Raw genomic sequence first — 25464 nt, forward strand, 5'->3', positions numbered from 1 at the left:
AGAAACTGGATCATCAATAGGTTAATTTCCTGATATCAGGAGGGAATAGGAAACAGAAAATAATGGAGTTGACTTCTAGGTGTCCAGGAGGAAGGGGGAAAGGATACATGTGTGGGTGGGTTTGTATTTTAGTGATTAGAACTGAAGTTTTGCCATCAGCTCCCATAAAAGCCTGAGGGGTCTATCATGTGCCAGATCCTGTGAGAGGTGCCCATGGGAACAATAAACAGGTGATCTGGACCCTCAAGGAAATTCTGGGCTGTTGGAAACAGGCAAGTTCATGGTCATTTTCAAAGCAGGGGGCTAAGGGCTGCTTTGTTTGCCTGTACAATCTTCATTCACTGTTAATATCTGGTGTTACCTAAGGTGGTGCTAGGTAGTTTGCAAGTAGGGAGGAAAAGTCAAGTCTTCTGAATGATTGAGGAAGCTGGTGGGGGTAGGGGTGGGTAGGAGTTGGGGAGGCTGAGTAGTTTATAAAATTCCCTTTGGCGTTGTGGTGAAATGGGTTAAGCCCCAACCTGTGATGCTGGCAACCCACATCCAAGAAATGGTTCTAGTACCAGCTGCTCTGCTTCTGATTCAGCTCCCTGCTAATGTGCCAGGAAGGCAGCAAGATGCTCGAAGTACCTGAGCTCCTGCCACTCATGTGGGAGACCCAGATGGAGTCCAGGCTCCTGGCTTTGATCTGGCCCTTCTCAGCTTTTGTGACCATTTAGGGAGTGAACCAGTGGGCTGAAGATTCTCATTCTCTCATTCTCTCATTCTCTCATTCTCTCTCTGACTCTCTCTCTCTCTCTCTCATCCTCTCATCTCCATCTCTATCACTGTCACCCTACCTTTCAAATAAATGACATAAGTCTTTTTTAAAAATTGCCTTTGGATACTCTGCTATTCTGATACATCCCCGAAGGAAAATGTACTATCTCAGACCCTCTGCCAGTGGGAATCACGGTGTTCTCCCACTTTGGATGGGTTATATGGTTTCCTTTTCAGAGTAAAATAATTAGAACTCCAATATTCAGTTATTTAAAATACTTCTATTAGAGTCTTACTAACACTTATACAAATAGAAATACAAGGTTTAGCACAGTTAGGCATATGTCTCTTAAACAGAACACCAGAATAAATGGGCAAGCCAAACATGGACTGGAATTACAGACCAATAAAATGTGAGCAGACATGTATGTGATGGGTGATGTTTAGCTCAGCTAAATCACCTTCTGCAGTCAGACTCTGAGTTTGGAGTGTTCCAGTGAGTATGTGGTAATTCAGTGATCCCACCACTTTCCTCTTCTGGAATCACTAAAAATCCTGATGTGTGCATCTGCTCCTGGCTCTAGATTCTTTCTTTCTCTTTCCATCTGCCTGTGACAATGGAGGCCTTTCTACCTGGCAAAACAGTCCTGCGTGCACACACACACACACACACACACACACGTGAGCATTGAGATTCGGTGGAAATAGGGAGTTTCCTGAGACGGAAATGCTTTTATTTAGATGTTTAATTGAGATCGTTGAGTCAACATAAAATGGGAGAAGTCTTGCCTTGAAGAACTCCTGGGCTCCCAAGAGTACTTGCGTGCGCCTGGTATGAGAGGGGCAGTGCTAGCTGAGCACCTGGGTACTGTGACAGCACATGGGCTGGGATGCCGCCACGCTTGGGGCAAGGCAGGGAAGGGTTCTGGAGTAAGAGAAGCTTGAGGAGGAGAACTGTGAAAACTAGGGTTTCTTTTAACTGTCCTGACAGCTTGTTCTTTGACTTAGGGTTCTCCTGTTTAGTTACTTGGTGCCAGGTTTTCCCAGGGGTTCTCTGATATCCTTTGTGGTTGACAAACACCCATGATGGAGAAGTTGATCTCCATCAGTAGGATCACATTGGTTAACAGCCTAGATCTCTGAAAGAGGTTTTGTCAGAAAACATTTTAAGATCATACCATATTAGGACCCAACATCTTGCCTTGTTGTAAATTGTTGGTTTATCTGATTTTTTTAAACCAAGGTGATTTTGGAGTGTTAATAGGCTTTTGAATTGCAAGAGATACCATCTTGAGCTTTACTAACACTTTAACTCAATTGCAATTCAACAAAGAAGGCTTTATTCTCAAATCATGTGGAGAGCTCAGGGTCTAAACTAGAATAAGCAGAATATTGGCCTCAATGTAAGATGCTGCGTAGAACACACTGGAGATATTGTGATGTAATTGTGTATGGAGGCAGAGAAATGTTAGTCTATTTTTTTATAGACTATTGACGTTAATGTACACATTGTACCTGGAATAATAAAATGCAGAACAGACACTCAGGAGCCTGTGTGGGTTTTGGCCCTGAGGTATTATCCTCCTCATCACCTTTCTTTCCAGTTAGGGATGAGAGAGAGAGAGATGAGAAACCCTAGGTCAGTAGTTCACTAACTAAGCTTCACTGTCACTCTACCTTTCAAGTGGATGACTCTCCTTCATAGACCTCAGGACCACAGCACCTGCATCCCATAGCAGCCAAGATTCTGGGGAAGGGAGGGGGTGTCATCTAAATATTCAACTAATGTAGCTATTATGACTTCCTTCCTCCCAACTATACTTATTCTCTTCCTGCATTCCCTCCCCACCCCATGAGGCTGGTCTTCAAGAATCACATCTGCTTGGGGACCTTGATTTCTCCTTGCCTGCCTACCATTCAGAAACATCTATTCCATTCTCCATGTTTCACTTTTCAGAATATTTTCTTGTATTCTCTAATGGAAGACTCTCTCCATTTCCTGAGAATATGCTAGGCAGGCAGTATTGTCCCATTTTATTTTAGATTTTATTTATTTGAGAGGTAAAGTTACAACAGTGAGAGGGAGGGACAGAGAGAGAGCCATTCACTCCCCGAATGGCTGTAATGGCGGGAACTGGGTCAATCCGAAGCCAGGAGCCAGGAGCTTCAGGGTCTCCCACATGGGTGCAGGGGCCCAAATGCTTGGACCATCTTCCACTGCTTTCCCAGGACATTGGAAGAGGAGCAGCTGGGACTAGAATCGGCTCTTATATGGGATGCTGGTGCTGCAAGCGGAGGATTAGCCTACTGCACCACAGCGCTGGCCCCTATTGTCTCATTTTATATAAATGGTATCTCTCCCCCTGTAACCTGAGAGGTTAATGACTTGCCCAAGTCAGCAGAGGGCTTGTCCTTCAACCTCCATCACTGGAATCCAGTTCTATACACTACTCATTGTAATGTTTTATTTTCCCTAGGAAAAAAAAACCTTGAAGAAAAGTATGATCTAGTGGATGGTCCCTTCCACCCCATAGCTTGTTCTTTCAGTGAGAGGGAACATAGGACCCTCATCCTGGGGACCCTTTGCGCACTATAACACATGGGAAGAGTGCCTCATCCTTTAATACACTGGAAACCCACACCCTTGAAGGGGATCTTGGAGAAGCCCCTTTCCGGGAAGATCCCATTGGAGATAATTCAAAGATTTTCAGGGCTGGAACAGACAATAGGAGTCCTCTGCTTCACCAGGAGTTTGAAGGTTAAATTCTTGGTTAGATCCCCTCTGAATCCTTGAGGCTGGTGGAGGGAGTTTGAGGAGCAGTTCTTGTCATGATATTCATAGATTACCCTTCATGGCCTAAAAATACTAACTCTACCAAAGTAAGTAAAATGTTGACTGTTCAAATAAAAAAGTTGTGTGGAAGGTTGCCCTGGGGCACAGGGAAAGTCTCAAAGTGCAGTTTTCCCAACTCTGCCCAGAAATGCAAATCACCGACCTGGGAAAACCTGTTGTGTCATGGGGAAACTCACCCTTTCTCAGCAGGGACTGCTGCTGTAAGCATACACCTCAGCCCGGTCCATGCTGCAGCAGCAGTCAGCCTCTAGCTGTCCTGCCACCTGCTGCTCACCTGCAGCGTGTTCCATCATTCTACCTCTGCTCACTCTCTACAGCTGTTCTGGTGAATTCCTTTACACCTGCGACACTGGCCTCAACGGTCACTTCCAGTGACAAGTGTTTTCTTTCTTCTCTGGGTTTTTGAAATATTCTGTTTGAAGGATTTATCTTGGAATTTGTTAGCTGTTAAGAAAATTGCATATTCGCCAGGGAAATGCAATTCAAAACCGCAATGAGGTTTCACCTCACCCCAGTAAGAATGGTTTTCATACAGAAATCAACAAATAATACATGCTGGCGAGGATGTGGGAAAAATGTACTCTAATCCACTGTTGGTGGGAATGTAAACTGGTAAACCCACTATGGAACACAATGTGGAGATACCTCAGAAATCTGAATATAGACCTACCATATGACCCAGCCATTCCACTCCTGGGAATTTACCCAAGGGAAATGAAATCAGTAAATAAGAGAGTTATCTGTACCCCCATGTTTATTGCAGCTCAATTCACAATAGCTAAAACATGGAATCAACCTAAATTCCCATCAATCGAAGAATGGATAAAAAAAAATAATGGGATATGAACACTATGGAATACCACACAGTGGTAAAAAATAATGAAATCTGGTCATTTGCAACAAAATGGGTGGTTCTAGAAAACATCATACTTAGTGAAATAAGCCAGTCCCAAAGGGACAAATACCACATGTTCTCCCTGATCTATGAGAACTAATAGAGCACCTAAAACAAAAGCTGTATAAGTGAAATTGATACTTTGAGAAGGGATGACTTGAGCTGCCTTGTCTTGACTGTCGAGGAACAGTTTCATGTTTTTTTGTGTCTTTGTTTTTTTTTTTCTTCGTACTATTTGTTGAACTCTTTACTTAATATAGTTAATCATATGTGTATAAAGTCAATTGAGGATGGATCTCAGTAAAAAATAAGAGTGGGAATAAGAGAGGGAGGAGGAAGTTTGTAACTGTAAAGCTGTATAGTTCTGCATACATTCTTACAGACTTACTTCTAAGGGTGCAATATAAAAACTTGTCATGGGACTCCAAATCCCATTAAGCTGGGTGGTAAAAAATGCCATCTTAGGTGTTAAATTGAATGTATTAAGTGTTATAGTGGAACATATAGATAGGATCAAGTGTCTGGTAATAATAAATAGAATTAAAAAGGAGATAATATTCCAACATGGGAAGCAGTCCACACAGCAGACTCATAGAATGACAATTGCTTTAAGTAACACTCTGACCTCAGAATCAGCTCTTTAGGCTTCCTGGTCCGGCTGAAAAGCCCATGAGAACATTTCAGGCATGGAAAGCCAAGACACTGTGGCAAAAAATGTCCTACATGAAGGATCTAAGGATCTGTATGAGTGAGACCCCAGCAGAATTAGTGGCCATCAAAGAAGAATGTACTTTTCTCTAAAGGGAGAAGAGAACTTCCACTTTGCTTATGGCCTTGTCTAGATACTAATGGAGTTTGTGGACTCAAAAAGCTTCCATAGCCTAGGCAGCTCATGTCAAGATTCTCGGGTGGTCACTGACATCATGCATAAGAGTGTTAATTGTTAAATTGACAACAGGAGTCACTGTGCACTAACTCCCCATGCAGGATCTCTGTCCTCAATGAGTTGTATTATGAGAGTTAACTGTAAAACTAATTCTCAGTTTTTTCGTCTGTGTGCGTGTGTGTGCAAATTGTTGAAATCTTTACTTAATATAGAGTTGGTCTTCTGTGTACAAAGTTACTTGAAAATGAATCTTAATAGAGAATAGGACTGGGAAGGGGAGAGAGAGGAAGAGGAGGGGTGGGAATGTGGGTAGGAGGGCAGGTAAGGTCGGAAGAATAACTGTATTCCTAAAGTTGTACTTATGAAATTTGTATTCCTTAAAAATAAATAAAGAAAAAGTAAAATCATGTGTTTGGGTACCTGTTTAATGCTGTTGTTTAATGAAATGTAATTGTTAAAATGTGATGAGATAGTGATAGTTTTTTCTATTTCTGCCTTTCTTTATATTTATATACTAGATGCCAGTTTCCCCCCAGAATTGTTAACCATTTACCTATGTTTGCTTTGTGAAACATGTACAGGGGTTCATGTGCAGGTTTTTTTCCTTTTGTGTCTTATTAGCCAGAGGTAATGAAAAAGAGAGGGAACGTTTGTGGGTAAATTTCCTAGTCAAGGTGAACGGAAGGCATGTAATGAACCCATGGTACTTGAAAATACAATAAGAAGGAAAACAACCAAGAGTAGTTATTGTTCTCTACCTGCCTTTGAATAGAAGCACATATCTAGAGGGCTGGAGTGTCAGTGTGACACTTTACAACCTGCAGTTACCAATCTCTATCTTGAACCAGTGTTTCTTACACTAAAAACAAAGGGTATTCCAAGTGTGTACTTAAACCCAACGTGTAGGGCTAAGAGCTCTTCCTCCCTCAAAATCATGGGTCATTTGCAGCAAGCAGAGTGCTTATGAAAAGTTTCAGAACTCATTAGGTTGCTGCATTGTGGTTTGCAATGTACCTAAGAATATTGCATTAGTGGATGAAACATCTATTATAAACTCTTGGGGAAACTTTTATTTCAATTTTACAGACTTGCAGTGTAAGTTGAAATAAATTTTGATAACGACTCTCATAGCCTCTTTAGTTCCTACTTAACATTAAGCTTTTTATATAGACCCCAGTAGTTCCAAGCAGAGACTTGCCTAGAGCCATGCAAAATGCTGTGTTATAAATAATCTGTTCTGTCTTCCGTAGCTTCTCTTTAAGCTGTTTAACTGGTCCCCTTCAGGGAGCAGAGAAAAGACGGCTCAGAAGGAGGCAGGGTTAACGTTTTCCACTAGATAAAGTCTAAGACCACGTAAAGAGGACAGAAACCATGATATTCTGCACTTTGCAGTTTTACAAAGGAGGAGCTTTTATATACAAATTTCAGGTTTGTGTGTCTGTGATTTTTAAGGCTTTTAGGTCATTGAAAAAAGTATCACTACACCCATCTCAAAGATTAAGGGAAGTAAGTCCGGGTCATGGATTAAATCACTTTCCCATTGTCATCTTACAGAGTGGAGTTAGGCTAGATCTTTGAGGTTAGGGTTGAAGTTTATAGTGTTGTTCGCTTTGTTTTTCTCTGGTGCTGTCCCTCCAATCCTGGAATCTGTGTGACGTGGTGGCTGGAGAGATGAAGGGGGTAACACTGGGACAGTGTGTCCCATGGACGGCAGAGAGGTCCTTAGAAGCAAAGTGGGGTGGGCAGGCCTTCCCACCATTGACTCTTTTATTCCCTTGGTGTACGCTTCTTTTATGAGCCACCTTTATTGTTCCTCCTGGGTTTTGCTGCCCATTGAACTTCTTCCCGTATGTGCTTGCTGCTGCCTCTTCCATGTATCACTGTTCCTGGTGCTGGACAGTGTTTGCCGCAGTCAGACTCATAGCAAGTGATTATCCACTCTCCTCTTGAACAAGAAAGTGGAAGTTAAAGTAGAGTATTTGCGTTGGGATTTACCTACCAGTTAAGCTATCTCTTCAAATGCCTATATCCAATTTCAGAGTGCTTGGGTTCCACTCCTGGCTCCGCTCCTGATTCTGTCTTCCTGCTGATAGACACCCTGGGAGGTGGGGGTGATGGCTCAAGTACTTGGATCCATGCCACCCACATGGAAAATCCTGATTGAGTTCCCAGTTCCTGAATTTAGCCTGGTCCAGTCCTGGCTGTTTGCAGGGATTTGAGAAGTGATCCAGCAGATGGGAGCACCCTCCTACACCCTTCCCCGCCCTCTGTCTCTCTTTTTTTCCCCTCTCTGTCTCTTTCTCTCTGCCTCTCAAAAATAAATAAATAAAAATTTTAAATAATGCATATTGTCTGGATTAGGTAAATCATAATGCAAGAATGATTTAAGAGGACCTTACTCCCAGGTACCTTTTTATTCCTCAGTTTATGTCAGATCATGAGCACTTCTCACATCTTTAAATACTATTGAAAACATTTTCTGTCATTCTGCAGCATTCCACTATTTGAATGTAGCGAAATTTATGTATATGTTCTTCTATTTTGGATATTTAGGTGTTTTTTTTTTTTTTTAGTTGTGGTTATGACTACTTGAAGAGATACAAGTCTGGTTTACTTGGTGTGCCGTAGTCATCAACTCATTTGTACATTGTAACAGGAGTTTCCATCAGATAAATACAGGGTTATTTTTCTGAAATAATATAGTAATGATATTAATTTGACTTTCAGATGGAGAAATGAAAAATAGTGGTCTGTGAAAGGAATAGATATCACAATATGTCTTTGGTATCTGACCATAGAGTTTTGTTTAATGGTTTGTAGTTTTATAAAACTTGGTGCAATTGCCATATTTTTAGTGTAGCAGATTGATACATAATGTATATATTTGAAAATATCTGAACTGAATACTTAAATAATCATCATTTTATAAGAGTCTATACTTCACTGAGTAGCTTGGGTATTTTTGGTGGAGTATTTTATGTGTATTTTGAACTTGAATTTTTTGGTTATCCATGGGCTCAACAATTATGAACAAATTAGTAGAGGATCCGACTTTGAGATTTGTTGTAGTTATTTGCTGGAACTATATTTGTCCCTCTTTATCCGAGGCAGTTTGTTCTAGGAACTCCATAGACACCAAAATCCACAGATGCTTAAGCCCCTTCTATAAAGTAACATAATATTTGCATAGAACCTACCATGTCCTCAGGTATATTTTAAATCATTTCTAGATTACTTACAATATACCTGACAAATGTAAATGCTATATAAATAGTTATTATCTTCTTTTTTTTGGAAATAATGACAAGGAAAAAAGCCTGTACATTTTTTTAAAAAAGATTTTATGTGTTTATTTGACAGAGTTACAGAGAGTGAGAGGGAAAGAGAGAGAAAGGTCTTCCATCCACTGGTTCACTCCCTAGATGGCTGCAATGGCTGGAGCTGCACTGATCTGAAGCCAGGAGCCAGGAGCTTCTTCCAGGTCTCCCACGTGGGTGCAGGGGCCTAAGTGCCTGGGCCATCTTCTACTGCTTTTCCCAGCACATAGCAGAGAGCTGGATAGGAAGTAGAGCAGCTGGGACTAGAACAAAGCCTGTACATTTTAAGTCCACAGTCATTTTTCATAGGCCAGGCCAGTGACAATATAACTTTTTTTTTTTTTGAAAATATTTTGGATCTGTGAAAGTACTTGTTGAATCCACAAGGGCTGTCTTCAGTTTCCTGTGGCTGTGTGAGGTGGGGTGGGAGGGGAAAAGAGAGGAATGACGCTGGTGGTCCCATAATGCTCTCTGTCCTCTCCTGCCTTCTCACCCCTCCACCCACTGCCCGAGGTCCAGGCACAATTAACCATAGGCCAAGATTGTTCTTAGTCTTCCCTATCCAGTTTCTTACTGTAGGTGAGCAGTGCCTTTTTTCTACCCAAAACTTTTCAACATGGCATCCACCGAGGCATATAGTTTGGGAAGGCCTCATCCTCTGCAATTGTCTTTGCTATTCTGAGTTAGCAGGAGGTCTTGGACTTTCCCCAACCCTGTCACTGCCTTTTCCAGGTGCACGTACTGATATGAGTGACCCTCGATATGTCATTGCCTTCATCTTACTTTGGTTCTTTTTGGCTAGTTAAGCACAGGACACAGAGCTCTAGTCTCCCTCTGGGTGTACTTTGAGGGAGGGGGCCGTCAGAGAAAAATGGAATTGGAATGTCACATAAGTTTAAAAAAATTTAAAAAAGGCCCTTGCTGTGAATGCAAAAGGTGTTTTTTCTTTTCCCAATCTGTGGTGAATGAAATGTGTGAGCATACGGGAATTTGACTTGAATAAACTCTTAAGATGAAGTCATACCTAATGAATTGCCTGTCTCTACATTCTTTCCGAAGTGATGGCTCTTAGTATTTGCACTTGTGATAACTTATGTTTCCTGAGTACAGGAGCCCCAGGACGGCCAATTAAGGAAGAAGCGGCAGTGGCTGCTTCATTACGTAACTGTGCTACTGTAATAGAGTGAATAATTGTCTTTTTTCTTTTTAATTTCTAGTGCCTGAAACAGTATATGCAGTTGGCAATCCGAGAAGGATGTGGGTCTCCTATCACTTGTCCTGACGTGGTGTGCCTGAACCAGGGGACCCTGCAGGAAGCTGAGGTATGCACGAGTGCCACAGCCTACCCCTCTTCCTGTTGATGTAACTTTACTAGGATCTTGACTCTACACACCTCGCTGCCAAGGAGTCTAGCAACAGAATACAGAGGGCAACTTGGTAAAGGAGTTCTTTATTGCTACATACCTTTGGATTCTTTATATACACTGTTAACATGGTCCCTGACCTCAGTTCTATTTATATCTGCCAACTTGAGTGCTGAAACAGGTCTAGAATAGGCAAAGGTGCTAGAAATCCAACTGGAAATGGAATAATGCATGGTCTTTAAAGATAAATAGACCATAGAATAGCCACAGTTCTCAAAAATATAAACTACTGTGATGATACAGTGGTAGCCTGGGTTGAACGATTTCCCAAGAGCAGAGAGAGAGAGAGAGAGAGAGAGAGGCTTTTCATTCAAATCATGTCAGGCATCAGAACATCAGAAACTTTTTTTTTTTTAAGTTTTTCTCTCATTTTCTTACGACTGTGATTTATCTCTTTCCTTTGTTTGTTCAGTCCTTGATCATTGGCTTGCCATAAATCTACCTTCTAATCTTTGGACCCTGTTCACTGTTAATCAGAATATAATAAGCTTTTGTCCATTCTTAAGGAGTTTGTAAGTCTCTGAAAGAGGTTCCAAGAAATCAATGGAATAAGTTACCATTCAGCAATCACTGAACACCTGCTTTGTACCAGGAACCCCTACAGTTGCTCTTGTGGCCACTATACTACTATCTAATCCTCTCAACAAAACTCATGATATTGGGTTACTTCCCAATGAAGAAACTGAGGCCATGTAATTATGGGCAGAAATAATTCAATCTGAATTCTATCTCTTTACTTTCTTGATATGTGCTTTTGTGTAATTTTTTAACCCTTACAGGGCTCAATGATGGTTCAAGTACTTGGATTCCTGCCACCCATGTGGGAGACCCAGATGGAGTTCCTTGTTTCAGCCTGCCTAACTCCTGGCTGTTGCAGGCATTTTGAGAATGAACCACTCGCTCTGTCACTTTTCCTTTCAAATAAGTAAATAAACAAATTATTTTCAAAAGCATGTTGTACCCAGGTTAGAATTTTTTTTTTAAATTAGAGTAATTGGGACTGGTGCTGCGGCACGGTGGGTTAAGCTGGTTCGAGTTCCAGCTGCTCCACTTCCGATCCAGCACCCTGCTAATGGCCTTGGAAAAGCAGCAGAAGATGGCCCAAATGCTTGGGCCCTTGACACCCACATGGGAGACCTGGAAGAAATTCTGACTCCTGGCTTTGGTCTGACTAAGCCCCAGCCATTGTGGCCATTTGGGGAGTGAACCAGTGGATGGAAATGTTTCTCTCTGTCTCTCCACCCCTCTCTGTAGTTCTGCCTTTCAAATAAATAAGTAAATAAATATTTTTTAAGTTATTGATTAAAATTAGATATAATTTAAAGTTCAGCTTTTAAATTGTGCTTGTCAGTAACTTTTTTTGTTTAATTAACTGCGTATTTGGAAGGTAGAAAGAGATAGATAGAGAGAGAGAGATGAACAGATAGTTCTCTTCCATCTGTGGATTCTCTCCCAGGCTTGCAATAGCCAGGTCTGGGCCAGGTCAAAGCCAGGAGTCCAGAACTCTATTGAAGTCTCCCACATAGGTGGCAGAGACCCAAGCACTTCGAGCCATCACTTGCTGCCTCCCAGGATATGCATTAGCAGGAAGCTGGATTGGAAACAGAGCTGAGTTTCTACCCCAGGCACTCTGATATGGGATGCGGGTATCTCAAGTGACATCTTAACTACTGTACCAAATGCCCACTCCAATAACTGTTTTTAAGTGTTCAACAGCACATGTAGCAAATGGCTGCCTGATTGGACAGCATGGGGTAGGACACTCACGTGAATGCAGAAAGTTCAGCGGCATAGTGTGGCTCTGTACTTTCAGGAAATGCTAACCATCAGGCAGTGACACTCCAGGTATGCAGTGTTAGGGCTCAGTGTTAGACAAGTGGGTGAGGACTGGCTGCAGTTTGTCTTACCCCGTCTGATTTTCCTTGTGTAGGCTTTTTGTGCTTCCCCTCCTCTTGCCCTTTTCCCAGTAGGTCCACCCTTCCTGCTTCTGGTTCTGTTCATCCAGATTTATTTTAAAAGCAATTTTACTTTGAGGTTGTATTAAAATCAAACAAACCTATAACAGCCCTTTAAAGATTACCAAACACACACACACACCCCCCCCCCCCCCGAAAGTGAGAGTTACAGAGAAAGAGGCGAAGCTATAGGGAGATATCTTCCATGTTTTAGTTCACTGTCCAGATAGCCATAGTGGCCAGGGCAGGGCCAGGCCAAAGCCAGGAGCCTGGAACTCCATCCAAGCCTCTCACTTGGTGGCAGGGATCTGCTACTGCTTTTCCAGATGCACTGGCAGGGAGCTCAATTGGAAATAGAGCAGCTGGGACTCAAATCAGTGTCCATATGAGGTGCCAGTGTCACAGGCTCCACCAGATGATATTTTAAAAAGCAGAACAAGGGCCAGGGGTCTGTTGTGGTACAGTGGGTTAAGCTGGGACCTGCAAAAGATTTGATATCCATATATATATGGAGAGTCTTCAAAAAAAGTTCATGGAAAATATACATTATGAAAAAACTATGCATGGATTGCAAACATTTTTACACCAAAATTATCTTTTAACTCCATTTTCCATGAACTTTCAAAAGATATTTAATTATTTGAAAAGGTAGGGGGAGAAATCTTCCAGCTACTCATTTACTCCCCAGCTGACTACAAGAGCAGGGGCTAGACCAGGGTGAAGCCTGGAGCCAGGAACTTCATCTGGGTCTCCCACGTGAGTAGCAGAGACTCAAGTACTTGAGCCATCATCCATTGTCTCCCAGGCACATTATCAAGCAGTTGCCTAGGAAGTGGAGTAATTGGGACTTGAACCGGTGCTCAAGATACAGGATGCAGGTGTCCCAAGTGGCAGCTTAACCTGCTGTGCCAAAACACCTGCCCTTCCATGAGCTTTTTGAAGTGCCCTCATATATAATTCACTATCTGTACATTATTGAGTAGATTCTAGTGGAGTTCTAGTTGAGGCTGGTTCCCTTTGTCTTACTGCTATTTATATGAGGATACAGAATTTTTCATCATTCATTGTCTTGTGCAATGCAATAAGTACAACATTTCCTCAACTTCAGAGGACACTAGGAAGTCTTTAAGCTCTTTCCTGAGTGAGCCCAGCTCACAAAGTGGGCTCCGCTCCCTGTGTCTGCCTCCTTGGTTCCTTCAAATTGGCTCAGCTCTTGGCTCTGCCTCTTTTCTCTGTCAGGAGAGCCTCCTTAGTGAAGCATTTAGTGCCCAGTCCAAGCACTGCTTGCTTACATATTAACTGTCAGCTTGTGTCCATGTCACAGAAGAGGGGGGCGAGATAGGAACCGGAGGACCCGTGCTAGAGGTGAGCCCACGTGAGCCTGGGATGTGCTGAACTTCCCTTCGTTGCATCCTCTGGTACTTTCAGCTGTTGCTCAGCAGGGTGTTCCAAGGTACTTGATCCAGGGACCTTGTCCAATATGGAATTATGAAGACAGGACACAGATTGTTCTGATAGCATTACTTCGGGCCAAGTCCTTGCTTGAGAGCTTAAGGAGCTTTGTTAAAAAAGGTGGTGTCTACTTTGAGCAGTTCCGTACCTCTGGGATTAATGCGCTGTCCTTCCTGGGAGAGTCTGAGCTATGCATCTGGGCTGCATCATCCTTGAGTGGCACGTGCATAACGTATTTGAATGGGGGCTGCCTGAGTTGAACTTCTTCCAACTGCCAGCTGGCTGGGAGGCACACAGAAGAGCTTCTCACCCACTGATCCTCCTTCCAAGTGCTGAGGCCCTGAATCCGCCAGCCTGCCTTTTACTGCCAGTGCCATAGCATGCAGCAGAGGAAGGGTGGGGGCATCTGCCGCTGCCAGGAATGGGGGATTCTGGGGCTGGCGTTGTGGCACAGTGGGTTAAGCCACTGCCTGTGACACCGACATCCCAGATGTGCACTGGTTCGAGTCCTGGCTGCTCTACTTCTGATCCAGCTCTCTGTTAATGTGCCTGGGAAAACAGCAGAAGATGGCCCAAGTGTTTGAGTCCCAGCCACCCACATGGGAGACCCAAATGGAATCCCTAGTTGCTTACTTCAGCCTGGCTGAGCCCCAGCTGTTACAGCCATCTGGGGAATGGACCAGCAGATGGAAGATCTCTGTTTCTGCCTCCCTCTCTGTATCACTGCCTTTCAAATAAGTAAAATAAATAAATAAAATCTTAAAAAAAAGAATGGTGGGGATGCTCCAGAATTTCTCTAAGATAGGATTTAGGGTAGGGCACTCTGGAAGCCTGGGAGCGAGGAGACAGCTAGCATATTAAGGACTATGAAGCTACTTTACAACATAGTTTTTACTTAGATGGCATATCATTTAGGGTGGCTTTGGAAAAGGCTGCTAGAGTTATGAGGATCCAAGTGTTCTTTCCAAATTACCTTCCTTTAGCATCCCTTGCAGTAACCAGGTCTTTCTTTTTTTTTAAAGAATTATTTTATTTATTTGAAAGAGTTACACAGAGAGAGAAGGAGAGGCAGAGAGAGAGAGAGAGAGAGAGAGAGAGGTCTTCCATTCTGCTGGTTCACTCCTCAAATGACCACAAAGGCCAGAGCTGAGCTGATCCGAAGCCAGGAGCCAGGAATTTCTTTCAGGTCTCCCATGCAGGTGCAGGGGCCCAAGGACTTGGGCCATCTTCTACTGCTTTCCCAGGTCATAGCAGAGAGCTAGTAACCAGCTCTTTTTTTATCTTTTAAAGATTTTATTTATTTATTTGAAAGGCAGAGTTACAGAGAGAACGAGAGAGAAATCTTCCATCAGCTGGTTCACTCCCAAATGGCTACAATGGCTAGGACTGGGCAAATAGCTTGAACACCATCCAGATCTCCCACATAGGTGGCAGGGCCCTAAGTACTTGGGCCAGCCTCTGCTGCTTTCCCAGGAGCATTAGCAGAGAGCTGGATCAGAACTGGAGCAATTGGGACTGTGGACACTCCTGTATGGGATAATGGCATTGCAGGTGGCTTAACCTACTGCACCACAATGCCAGCCCTGGGCTCTTCTAACATTCATCTTTCTGTGATCACAGGAAGCTGGGCCAGATCAAGGATTAGGATGCCAAGCAAATGTTGTAGTACTGTCCCTGGGGTTGAAAAACATAAACTGAAAGGGATTGGGCCTGTGTGTGCTACACTTAGGCTGCCATTTATGTTGGCTGGAGAGATGGGTAAACTTTGGGTATAGCAGGGAATAGAGGAATCTGCCAGAGTTAAATAGATATTTTTGAGATTCCCAGCTGAATTTTGTTTGGTTTAGAAAATATATAAAGCTTTCTTTTAAAATGTATTTAAAACTGCAGATAAATGGGAAATAATATTTCCAAGCTTCTGCTTTCACTAAGGGGAACCAAGCTGTGTCACATGGAGGTGCACCTGGGCAAGTGCCTTTTACCCACAGATGAGAGTTCTTTGAACAGTTCATGGAAAATGCATATCATGAAAATACTATGCATGGATTTCAATCTTTTTGCACCAAAATTAACTTATCTTTTAACTGCATAACTACAGACTCTCTGAGGCACCCTGAAGGGAGTTGAGGGAGGAAGTTGGTGGGTGATGGGAGCACTTGACCTTGGTTGCACAGGGGGCTGAGACGTCTGCAGAGCACATGATGAACGGACAGCCTGTGCACACGTGTGCAGACACCTCTGCGGATCACTGGCCCGGGAATCCTCCCGCCCTTCACTTCTATGGTGGGACCCAGCTTCTGGCTGATGCCCTCCTGGTTCTTTCTATCAGGATTTGAGGTCTAGAGTTTAGGAAAGGAGGCTTTGGCTGGTCCGTTGCGCTGAGGTAAAGGGATCCACTTGCTGCTTTTCTTCTCTGTTAGGAAGTGTAGTTCTTCTTTTCTAGGTCGGGATGGAAAACATTTCTTCACTTCTGTGCCAGTGTGATTAGACATTGATCCAGAAGGCAAGTCCAGTTTCTCCCGCCTTTACTTTTGCAAGTCATAGTCCTCAAGCATTGCCAGAGCCTTGACAGGTCATATGATCCAGTGGTTAATTCCATCTCCAGATGTATTGATTTGTTGTACTCTCTGTTCAACCTGTTTCTTTAATTTTTAAAAGCACTTGTAGCAGAAGTCTGATTGATTAAACACATTTTTAAAAATTTCATGTGAGAGGCAGAGAAACAAGGAAAAATAGGGAGAGTGGCAGAGCAAGCTCCCATCTACTGGTTTGCTCCTCAAATACCTCCAAAAACCACAGATGAGCTGGGACTGATACAAACCCATCCAAATCTCCCATGTAGGTGGTAGGGATCCACTTATTTAAGTCATCTCTGCTGCCTCCTACAGTCTGTTTTAGCAGGAAACTCAAATCAGGAGTTGGAGCCTGAAATTGAACCTAGGCACTCTGACATAGAACCCAGAGCATCTTAACTGCCCGTCTAAATGCCTACTTCCAGGGCCAAACCTGGGGGAGGGGGAAGCATTTGGCGCAGCACTAAGCAGCTGCCTGGGACACCCGCATTGCGTATGGGAGTGACTGGGTTCAAGTCCCAGCTCAGCTTCTGATTCCAGCTTCCTGCTAACATGCACCCTGGGAGGCAGCAGATGATGACTCAAGTAGTTGGGTCACTGCCACTCACAAGGGTGATCCAGGTGGAGTTCCTGGCTTCTAGCTTCTGCTGGACCCAGCCCTAGTTCTTGTGTGTATTTGTGGACTGAACCAGTGGATGGGTTCTCTCTCTCTCTCTCTCTCTCTCTCTCTCCCCTTCCTTCTCTCCCTCCCTTCCTCCCTCTCTCTTTCTCTCTCTCCCTTCTCTCCCTCCTCTCTCTCTCTATCTCTCCTGCCCTCCCATCTTCTATCTTTTTCTTCCTTTCAAATAAAATAGATCACAGAAGTAATAAAGGGCCAAACCTAAATAAAGTCTTAACTTCTCTCTTCTTCTGTCCTGCTTTGCAGATTCTGATGGACAATATTTACTGAAGCCTGTCTGATCTTCAATCATTGAGTTTTAATCACTTCATTTTCTTAACCCAGAATCAATTTCCCAACTAGAAATCAACATGTATTGTGTTTACCAACATTTCTCACGGGAACACATACCTCTCTGTTCATGCATGATTTTGCAGTAAGCAGGCTCTGCCGTCTGCTCCTTTTCCTTTGCTTTTTAGTTTTTTTGTAGGGTTGGTGTCAATGTAGGTTGATGTTAATGCAGGTGGTGATGCCTTCAAGTATTATGGCCATAGTTAATAGTGATTAAAAAAGGGTGTGGCTCAATTTTCATCTTTCTCCAATGTGCATGTTAGAGATATCCAGTTAACTGCCAGGTCTAAGTGCTACTGCACCCCTCGTGTAGGCATGCTCTGACTTCCTGAGTGTGGGCCTGCTCTGGGTGGAAGGGAAAATCAAAGCCTTCCAGCAGAGGAAGAGTCAGATATTTAGTAAGTATCCCCAGCTCCATTTTTACCAGAATAATAACCAAAAGAAAAATACAACGAATAGTGCGTTTTTAAAAAAAAAAGTATTTGAAATGCAGAGCAAGCGAGCGAGAGAGAGATCAGTTTTCTATCCCCTGGTTCCTCTCGAAATGGCTATAATGGTTGAGACTGGGCCAGGCTGAAACCAGGAGCCCCTGTGGGTTGCAGGGGCCCAAGCACTTGGGGCCATCTTCCATTGCTTCCCCAGGCACACTAGCAGGGAGCTGGATTGGAAACGGAGCAGCTGAAACTTGAACCCCACTCATATGGGATGCTGGCATTGCAAGTGCCAGCTCCACAACACCAGCCCCACGAATAGCTTTTCTGTTGTTACTCTTGGTATTATTGCTCTAGTTCTGTTCAAACTAAACAGTATATTTTCTCTGAATTAAAATTGTTTTCCTTTTAGAAAAATTTCAAGAATGATGATGAGGAAAAATAATCTATTGAGCTTGGATAGGAGGAGATTTAATAGGTTTAACCTGTTTAATAGGTAAAGTAGCACACATTTCAAAGGAAAAACTTTAAATCAAATAAGGACTTTTTAGTGGTTGATCTGAGGGATGTGGTCTTTTTTTTTTTTTTTTTAAAGATTTACTTATTTACTTCAAAGTCAGAGTTACACAGAGAGAGAAGGAGAAGCAGAGAGAGAGAGAGAGAGAGAGGGAGAGAGAGAGGGAGAGAGAGAGAGGTCTTCCACTTGTTGGTTCACAATGGCCAGAGCCACGCTGGTCTGAAGCCAGGAGCCAGGAGCTTCTTCTGGATCTCCCACACAGGTGTGGGGGCCCAAGGACTTGGGCCATCTTCTACTGCTTTCCCAGGCCATAGCAGAGAGTTGGATTGGAAGTGGAACAGCTGGTACACAAAACCGGTGCCCATATGGGTTGCCAACACTGCAGGCGATGGCTTCACACACTGCAGCACAGCGCCGGCCCCAGGGCATGTTGTTTTGATAGCCAAGGAAATATTTAGAGAGCTTTGCTTCTACTGCTTGACTATGGATTAGAATCCACTGAATAAAACAAATATTAGTAGTCTATATACTGATCTAAATAAGATGAATAAACACATCTTTAGGGGAGAAGGGACAGAAGGTAGGAATAGAAAAGTCATTAAGCAAATACCACAATAATATAATTTTTTAAATTTTTATTTGATAGGAAGAGAGAGAGAGAGAGAGAAATCTCCCAACTGCTGGTTCACTCCCCAAATGCTTTCAACAGCTGGGGCTGGATCAAGTCAAAGCCAGGAGCAAAGAACTCAATCCAAGTCTCCTCCATGGGAACCCAGTAACTTGAACCATCACTGCTGCCCCCCAGGGTTCTCATTAGCAGGAAGCTGGAATTGGGAACCCAGAGATGGGAACTGAATGCATGTATTCTGATATGGGACACAGGCATCCATTCATTAATGGGTAGCACAAATGCCCCCACAGTGATATTTTTGGCAAGAACTGTAAATGGATACCAAAATTAGTGGGCAAATAAATGTATGATCAGAAGCAGGAGTTTGCATGGGCTAAAAGTGCCTTCCTATAGGGAAATCTTAAAACTGTATGTTGCCTGGGCATCTGTTTTGAATTTAAGTTGGAGCCTCTCATACCAGAAACAGGGCTTAGTCACCTTTGAGACAGTTTCGGTTCTATCAGGTATCTGCCTCACGCAACTTCCTCTTGATGAATGCCTCCCGTATGCTCCCTGCCCTCTGTGTGCAGCCTCCAGAGATGCCATGCCATCCCCAGGGCTGTAAATAATAAAACTTTATTTCTATCCTATGTTCTTCCCAATCATTGCAGGGGTACTCTGCATCTTAAAGATTCTAAATTAAAATACCGTCTACCCCTGCAAGATACTTGTTGATCACAAAGGTTGGAGAAACCTGACAGACACCACCTAGCTTGCTCAGAAAGTTAAACACCATTGGTAATAAGATGTATTGTCCCCATGTACCGCCTGATAACCCCGAGATTGCACCTGTGATATTTTTGCCAAAAATGTACACTCTTAGTCTAATCAGACAAATCCAAATCAGGGAATTTTATGCAAACAAGTGGCATGGATTCTTAAAAAATGTCAAGGTCATGAAAGAGAAAAATAAGCTAAAGAACTGTCATGGGTTAGAAAAGGCCAAGGAGACACTGACGCAAGTATAGCTTGGATCCGGTCTTGGATTACAAAAGACAGAGAGACAACTTGTGGAATTTATATAAGACCTACTGTAGGTGGTTTAGTTGTGTTGAATCAGTCAGTGTGAATTTCCTATTATTTCCATAATTGACTGTGGTTATATGAGGGGACTTTGAAAAGTTCATGGGTAATTGGAATTAAAAGATAAATATACTTGGAAATTTTAAAAAGCAAACCAGACTTATGCTACAAGTGTTTTGAAAAATTAAGAGAGCAGGTTGAACAGAGAGTACAACAGACCAGTACATCTGGAGATGGAATTAACCACTGGCTCATATGACCTGTCAAGGCTCTGGCAATGCTTGAGGATTACTATTTACAAAAGTAAAGGTGGGAGAAACTGGACTTGCCTTCTGGATCAATGTCTAATCACATTGGCACAGAAATGAAGAAATGTTTTCCATCCCAACCCAGAAAAGAACTGCTTTTTCTAACAGAGAAGAAAAGCGGTATATTGACCCTTTGACCTCAGCGCAACGGACCAGCCAAAGCCTCCTTTCCTAAACTCTAGACCTCAAATCCTGATTGAAAAAACCAGGAAGGAGGACCTCAATCAGAAGCTGGGTCCCACCATAGAAGTGAAGGGTGGGATGGAACTGGGTTCCAGGGCCAGTGCTCTCAGAGGTGTCTGCACACAGCTGCCCTGGCCGTTCATTTGTCTTGTGTTCTGCAGATGCCTTAGTCTACCAGGCAACCAAGGTCATGCACCCAACTCATCCCTGACTCCTCCCTCAACTCACGTGAAGGTGCTTCAAAAAGTTCATGGAAAAGTGGAATTTAAATAGAAATTAATTTTAGTGCAAAAAAAATTGAAATCCATGCATGGTTTTTTCACTATATATATTTCAACTTTTTAAAGACATCTCAAATAGGGCTTTATCATTAAGAGTAGGTAAGGGGAATGGAGTTTAGGAACACTAAATAAATTTTGCAAATTTTCATGAATATAAAATTGTTTCAAAATAAAAAGGTAAAGAATGATGCAGTGTGGTTTTTGAATGATAGAAATTTCTTTCTTGGCAGAGAAAAGATGAATGCGTATCACAAGACACTTCCAATTGCTCTTACTATTCTCTAGAATTGTTAGTCTAGCATTCAATGTTAAAATTCTTTCGGTCAAAAAATTGTCTATAGCTCCTTTACCTGCATCATGATTGAGTTTTCCAATAATCATCCTAATACAATAATTTCAATTTTGGAATAGTAGAAATGTTAGTCTTGATCAATAGTGACTTAGTGGCAAATGGCATCAGAACCAAGAATTTAATAATTTGGATCATTTTTTTTAACTAGCTCCAGCTTTATCTCATCTAAAACCAAAAATGTGATAGACATATTTGAGAAAATTAGTTTTCATCTGAAGAATCCAACATACAACAAGATAAACAAATAGATCTTTCTTGAATCTTATATATACAAAGGTACTTCAGAAGGTTTGTAGAAAGTAGATTTAAAACATAAGTTAGGAGCAGATGTTTAGCCAACAGATAAGATACTCCCCACATTACAAATTCAATTCTGGGCTCCGACTCCTGACTCCAGATTCCTGCAAATTAAGACCCTGGCGGACAGCAGTGATAGCTCAAATATGCCACCCAAGGAGGAGACTTGGATTGTGTTTCAGGCTCCTGGCCCCTTTCTCTTCCTCTGGCTACTTCCCCTGGGGAGTGAACCAGTAGATGATAGCTCTCTCTGTCTCTGTTTCTCTGCCTCTCAAATAAATAACATAAAATAATTTTTAAAAATAAATGTTTATTTTCGTGCAAAAAGTTTTGAAGGACATGCAAAGCCTCATCAGAAAACTCTTGGAAAATGTATATTAGGAAAAAACCACGCAAACATTTCATTTTTTTCACCGAAATAGACATATCTTAATTCTATTTCCCATGAGCGTTTTGAAGTACCCTTGTATTTCTTTCCTTTTGAGTAGTGAAGTTACTTGAGTGCGGCTTCTGCGTCTGCTTCCTCACATGCCCAGGCCTGCAACCCAAGGCTTTGCACACAGTAGGTTTCACTGAGCATAGGAGGAAGGTATAGTCTAAATGGCAGGGCTGGCCAGAGAATTGATATATTCCCTGGGGTACTTGCATTCCAAAAGGATCAGATAAAGCGAGCAATGATGGAATTAACTTTCTGTGATACAAAATATCAGTAGAAAAATGGATTTACTTTATTAAGGCCTAATTCCATATAGACCTTTGATTTAGGAAATAATAAGCAGGAGATTCAAAGCAGAGTTAAGAGGGGAAAAACTTAAAGAGACCCAAGACCTCCCTGTTGTCAGTAATGTGTATTCTGATGGAGTTTATCTTTTTAATTTAAAATTAAACATCCGTCTCTACCGTTGATGACTTTTGATGACATTAATTTCTGACATTTTTCTCAACAGCATTTCATCTGTGACTAAAACATCTTCCTGTTGCCTGTGTCTTTTGTAAATTGTCTTTGACTTACTGTTGCATAAATTACTCATCATTAGAAAATCAGCAAACTGGAAGGTTGACTTTGAAGGATCTAAAGAAGGTCTTGATCAGTCCTCAGACTATTTTCGATGGCAGTGAGTGGTATAGAGGGCTGTCCCATAGAGTCAAAGACCTCTCATAGCTTTTGGGGAAGGAGTATGGTGAAAATAAGCTCATGGAATGTCACTGTGGTCTCTGGGGCCCAGATGATATCATTCCCTCCTCACTCTAATCCTGGAGTTGTAGTAACAACAGGTTGGTTGTCCTCCACTCACAACACATCACTGGCAAATGTGGGAATTGGACTCTGATTCCTTAATGTCACCGCTCACTTCATTTGCCTGGACCTTTTGTCTCCAATCCTGATTTTATTTGAGATACCTTTGTTTTCCGGGAAAGATTTTTGGGTAGTGTTATAACAGATGTCCAGAGTTGGCTTTCAATAGAATAAAAGTCTAACCATATTTATAAAAAGAACTGTGGCAAAGTACATTTCGCATGAAATTGACCTTAGTTTGTTATGAGGATTGCTAAGGTACTAGATGAAAATAAAACATTGTCTCCCCAAATGGAGAAAGAAAATTTCAAAAAAAGAATGTATTTATAATTAAATTTGTTTCTGCATATTTCACTTGGATTGGGAAGATCAAACCTGCTTGTTTTGTGGCCCTTCTTACATTCTAGCTACCTTAGTTTGGTTCACTTACAAAGTAAACAAATCCAGATTACTTTTGTAGCAGGGATGATTAGATTTCTGAATACATTTTAAATGTATTATATTTGTTAAATGCAATTTTAGCTGCATTATTTTCTTACTTGAGTTTTTTCTCAAAGTGGACTTGCTTTCATTAGTTGTAAGAACTTCCATTTGGATATGTTTTACAGCCTACCCCCTCCTCCCCTCTGCCCCGCCACCAAAAATAGTAGTTTAGAGAGGGAATTGTCAAGGCTAAGGCTGTGTTCTGGATCATGTTGCTGAGTATCTAGAAAGCTAATATCAAATCCTTTGATTTTCTCAGTTGTAAATCTTTTAAGCAACGTCAATATACTTATATTTTGACGTCAATGGAATTAATATTTTTAGAATGCCAGCTTAAGAGCAGTTAGCTTTTCCTGCATCTGCCTTTTAAATGCAATTTAAAAATGATGAGTCTGAAATGTCACTTGGTTGGCTATGAATCACTGCTGTTTACTAATAAACCTTTGGTTCATGTGGCCTTCTGAGAGGGAAATGGAAAGCTAGCCACAAGAAATGTCTAAGGCATTTCTTTTCCACCAGGGGCTGAGCGGTCATTGTGATAACTGAGGGCTCCACGAAGTGATTTTTGTCAAAAGAAATTATTTTTGAATTATTCAAAAGATACAATTTCCTGGGCAACCAATAAAGCCTTCATAATTGCTGAGATACAGAGATCCTTCAAAAAGTTTATGGAAAGTGGAAATGAAAGATAAGATTATTTAGTGAAGAAAAACATTTGAACCCCATGAATAGTTTTTCATGATATCCATTTCTCTTGAATTTTTGAAGACCTCTCATATACATGCATTTAAATTTTGTTTTGCACTGAAATAAACTTACTTTGTAATTCCATTTTCTGTGAATTTTTTGAAGTACCATTGAGCCATCTACTTGACCTTGGTTTCTCAGGGTTCTAAAGGCAGAACACCACTATTTTTAAAATTTCTTAATCAGATGTAGAGAGAAAAGGAGAATCATGGGGCCACTGTTGTGGTATAGTGGATTAAGCTACCACCTACAAGGTTGGTATCCCATATGGGTGCCAGTTCATGTCCTGGGTTCCCTACTTCTGATCCAGTTTGCTGCTAATGTGCCTGGAAAAGCAGTGGAGGATGGCCCAAGTGCTTAGCCTTTGCACCCACGTAGGAGACCTGAATGAAGCTTCTGGCTCCCAGCTTCAGCTGGCTCTGCCCCAGCCATTGTGGCCATTTGGGGCATGAACCAATGGATGGAAGACTTACCTTTCTCTCTCTGTCTCTCCTTCTTTCTCTCTGTAACCCTGCCTTTCAAATAAGTAAATAAATTCTTTTAAGAAAAATAAATCAAGAAAAGGAGCATCTTTCATTTATGTTCACAACTAAGTGGGGAATCCAGGTAATAAAATTTGGCTGTGTGGCCTCAGTAGGCATTGATCAAACAGTGCAGGGCTATCAGTGTTTTTGTAACTGGAGCCTTGAACAGTGATTCCTAGCCGTATGGATGATTTGAGACTGCACATGTTAGTGCGTTAACAGTGTAGTGAAAAGAAGTTTGCAAACAGCTGTGACAGAGAGCATAGAGGAAGCCAAACAAGAAAGAGAACTGTAAAAGGCTGCTAACTCAGGACCCTGTGGTGACTGAAATCTCATCTTTCTGACGTCTCTGCTTTCAGATTGCCTGTTTGGTGCCCGTGGATCAGTTTCAGCTTTATCAGCGGTTAAAATTTGAACGAGGTATGCACTCTTTTCTTGTCCTATGATGAATGTGATTTTACATGTGTCATCTTTACACCAACCCACATGGAAGATGAACACAGCTGCGGGCTGACAGCAGAGCTGCAAGGGGACTTGGAAAGGGAAAAACTGTAATTGCAACATAAAATTTCAACTCTCGTCCACACCAGAAGAAACTGCAGACTCTCAGGAAATAGGGCTTTCCATATGTGGATGGTTTTGTTTCGAATTTGGCTCATGTAAGAAAGGTTTTGCAAAAGTTGGACGATTTCATAATAACACTAATAATACAAAAAAAATTGATTCAAAATACGTTTTCTCACCCATTTTTTCCACTCTAGAAGATTACATCAAAGCATTAACTTGCCCAGGCATTTTACTACGCCTTATGATATTCACTATTTTTTAAAGCTTATTTATTTGTATTTATTTGAAATCATGGGGGGGCAGGGAGGTAGAGAGAAAGAGAGAGAGAGAGAGAGATAACTTCCATCCTCTGTTTTGCTCCCCAAATGGCCAAAACAGCCAGAGCTGGGCCAGGGCAAACCCAGTAGCCAGGAACTCCATCTCTGTCTCCCATGTCAGGGGCCCAAGCTGGGAACTCAGTCCCAGTCTCTGTTGTGGTGACAGAAGCCCAAACTTAAACAGTTATTTGCCATCTTCCCAGCTGCACATTAGCAGAAAGCTGAGTCAGGAGACAGAATAGAAGTAAAACCTGGCTGACGCTGCGGCTCACTAGGCTAATCCTCCACCTTGCAGTGCTGGCACACAGGGTTCTAGTCCCGGTCGGGGCGCAGGATTCTGTCCCGG

The 25464-nt window shown here is 42.1% G+C and overlaps 1 protein-coding gene across 11 annotated transcripts in view; it reads left to right on the plus strand.

Annotated features, from left to right (window-relative positions):
* Positions 1 to 25464, plus strand: part of RNF144B (ring finger protein 144B) — a 203031-nt gene that overhangs the window by 149549 nt on the left and 28018 nt on the right. For all 11 annotated transcript variants that reach the window (XM_051832579.3, XM_008274113.5, XM_051832575.3 and 8 more), the window contains 2 exons: positions 9926 to 10030; positions 24594 to 24654. In XM_051832579.3, the coding sequence (XP_051688539.2) occupies positions 9926 to 10030; positions 24594 to 24654 (166 nt within the window). The remainder of the gene's footprint in view (positions 1 to 9925; positions 10031 to 24593; positions 24655 to 25464) is intronic.

Source organism: Oryctolagus cuniculus, chromosome 5 (genome assembly GCF_051225735.1).
Source record: "Oryctolagus cuniculus isolate XC-2025 breed Fujian yellow rabbit chromosome 5, ASM5122573v1, whole genome shotgun sequence".
NCBI lineage: Eukaryota > Metazoa > Chordata > Mammalia > Lagomorpha > Leporidae > Oryctolagus > Oryctolagus cuniculus.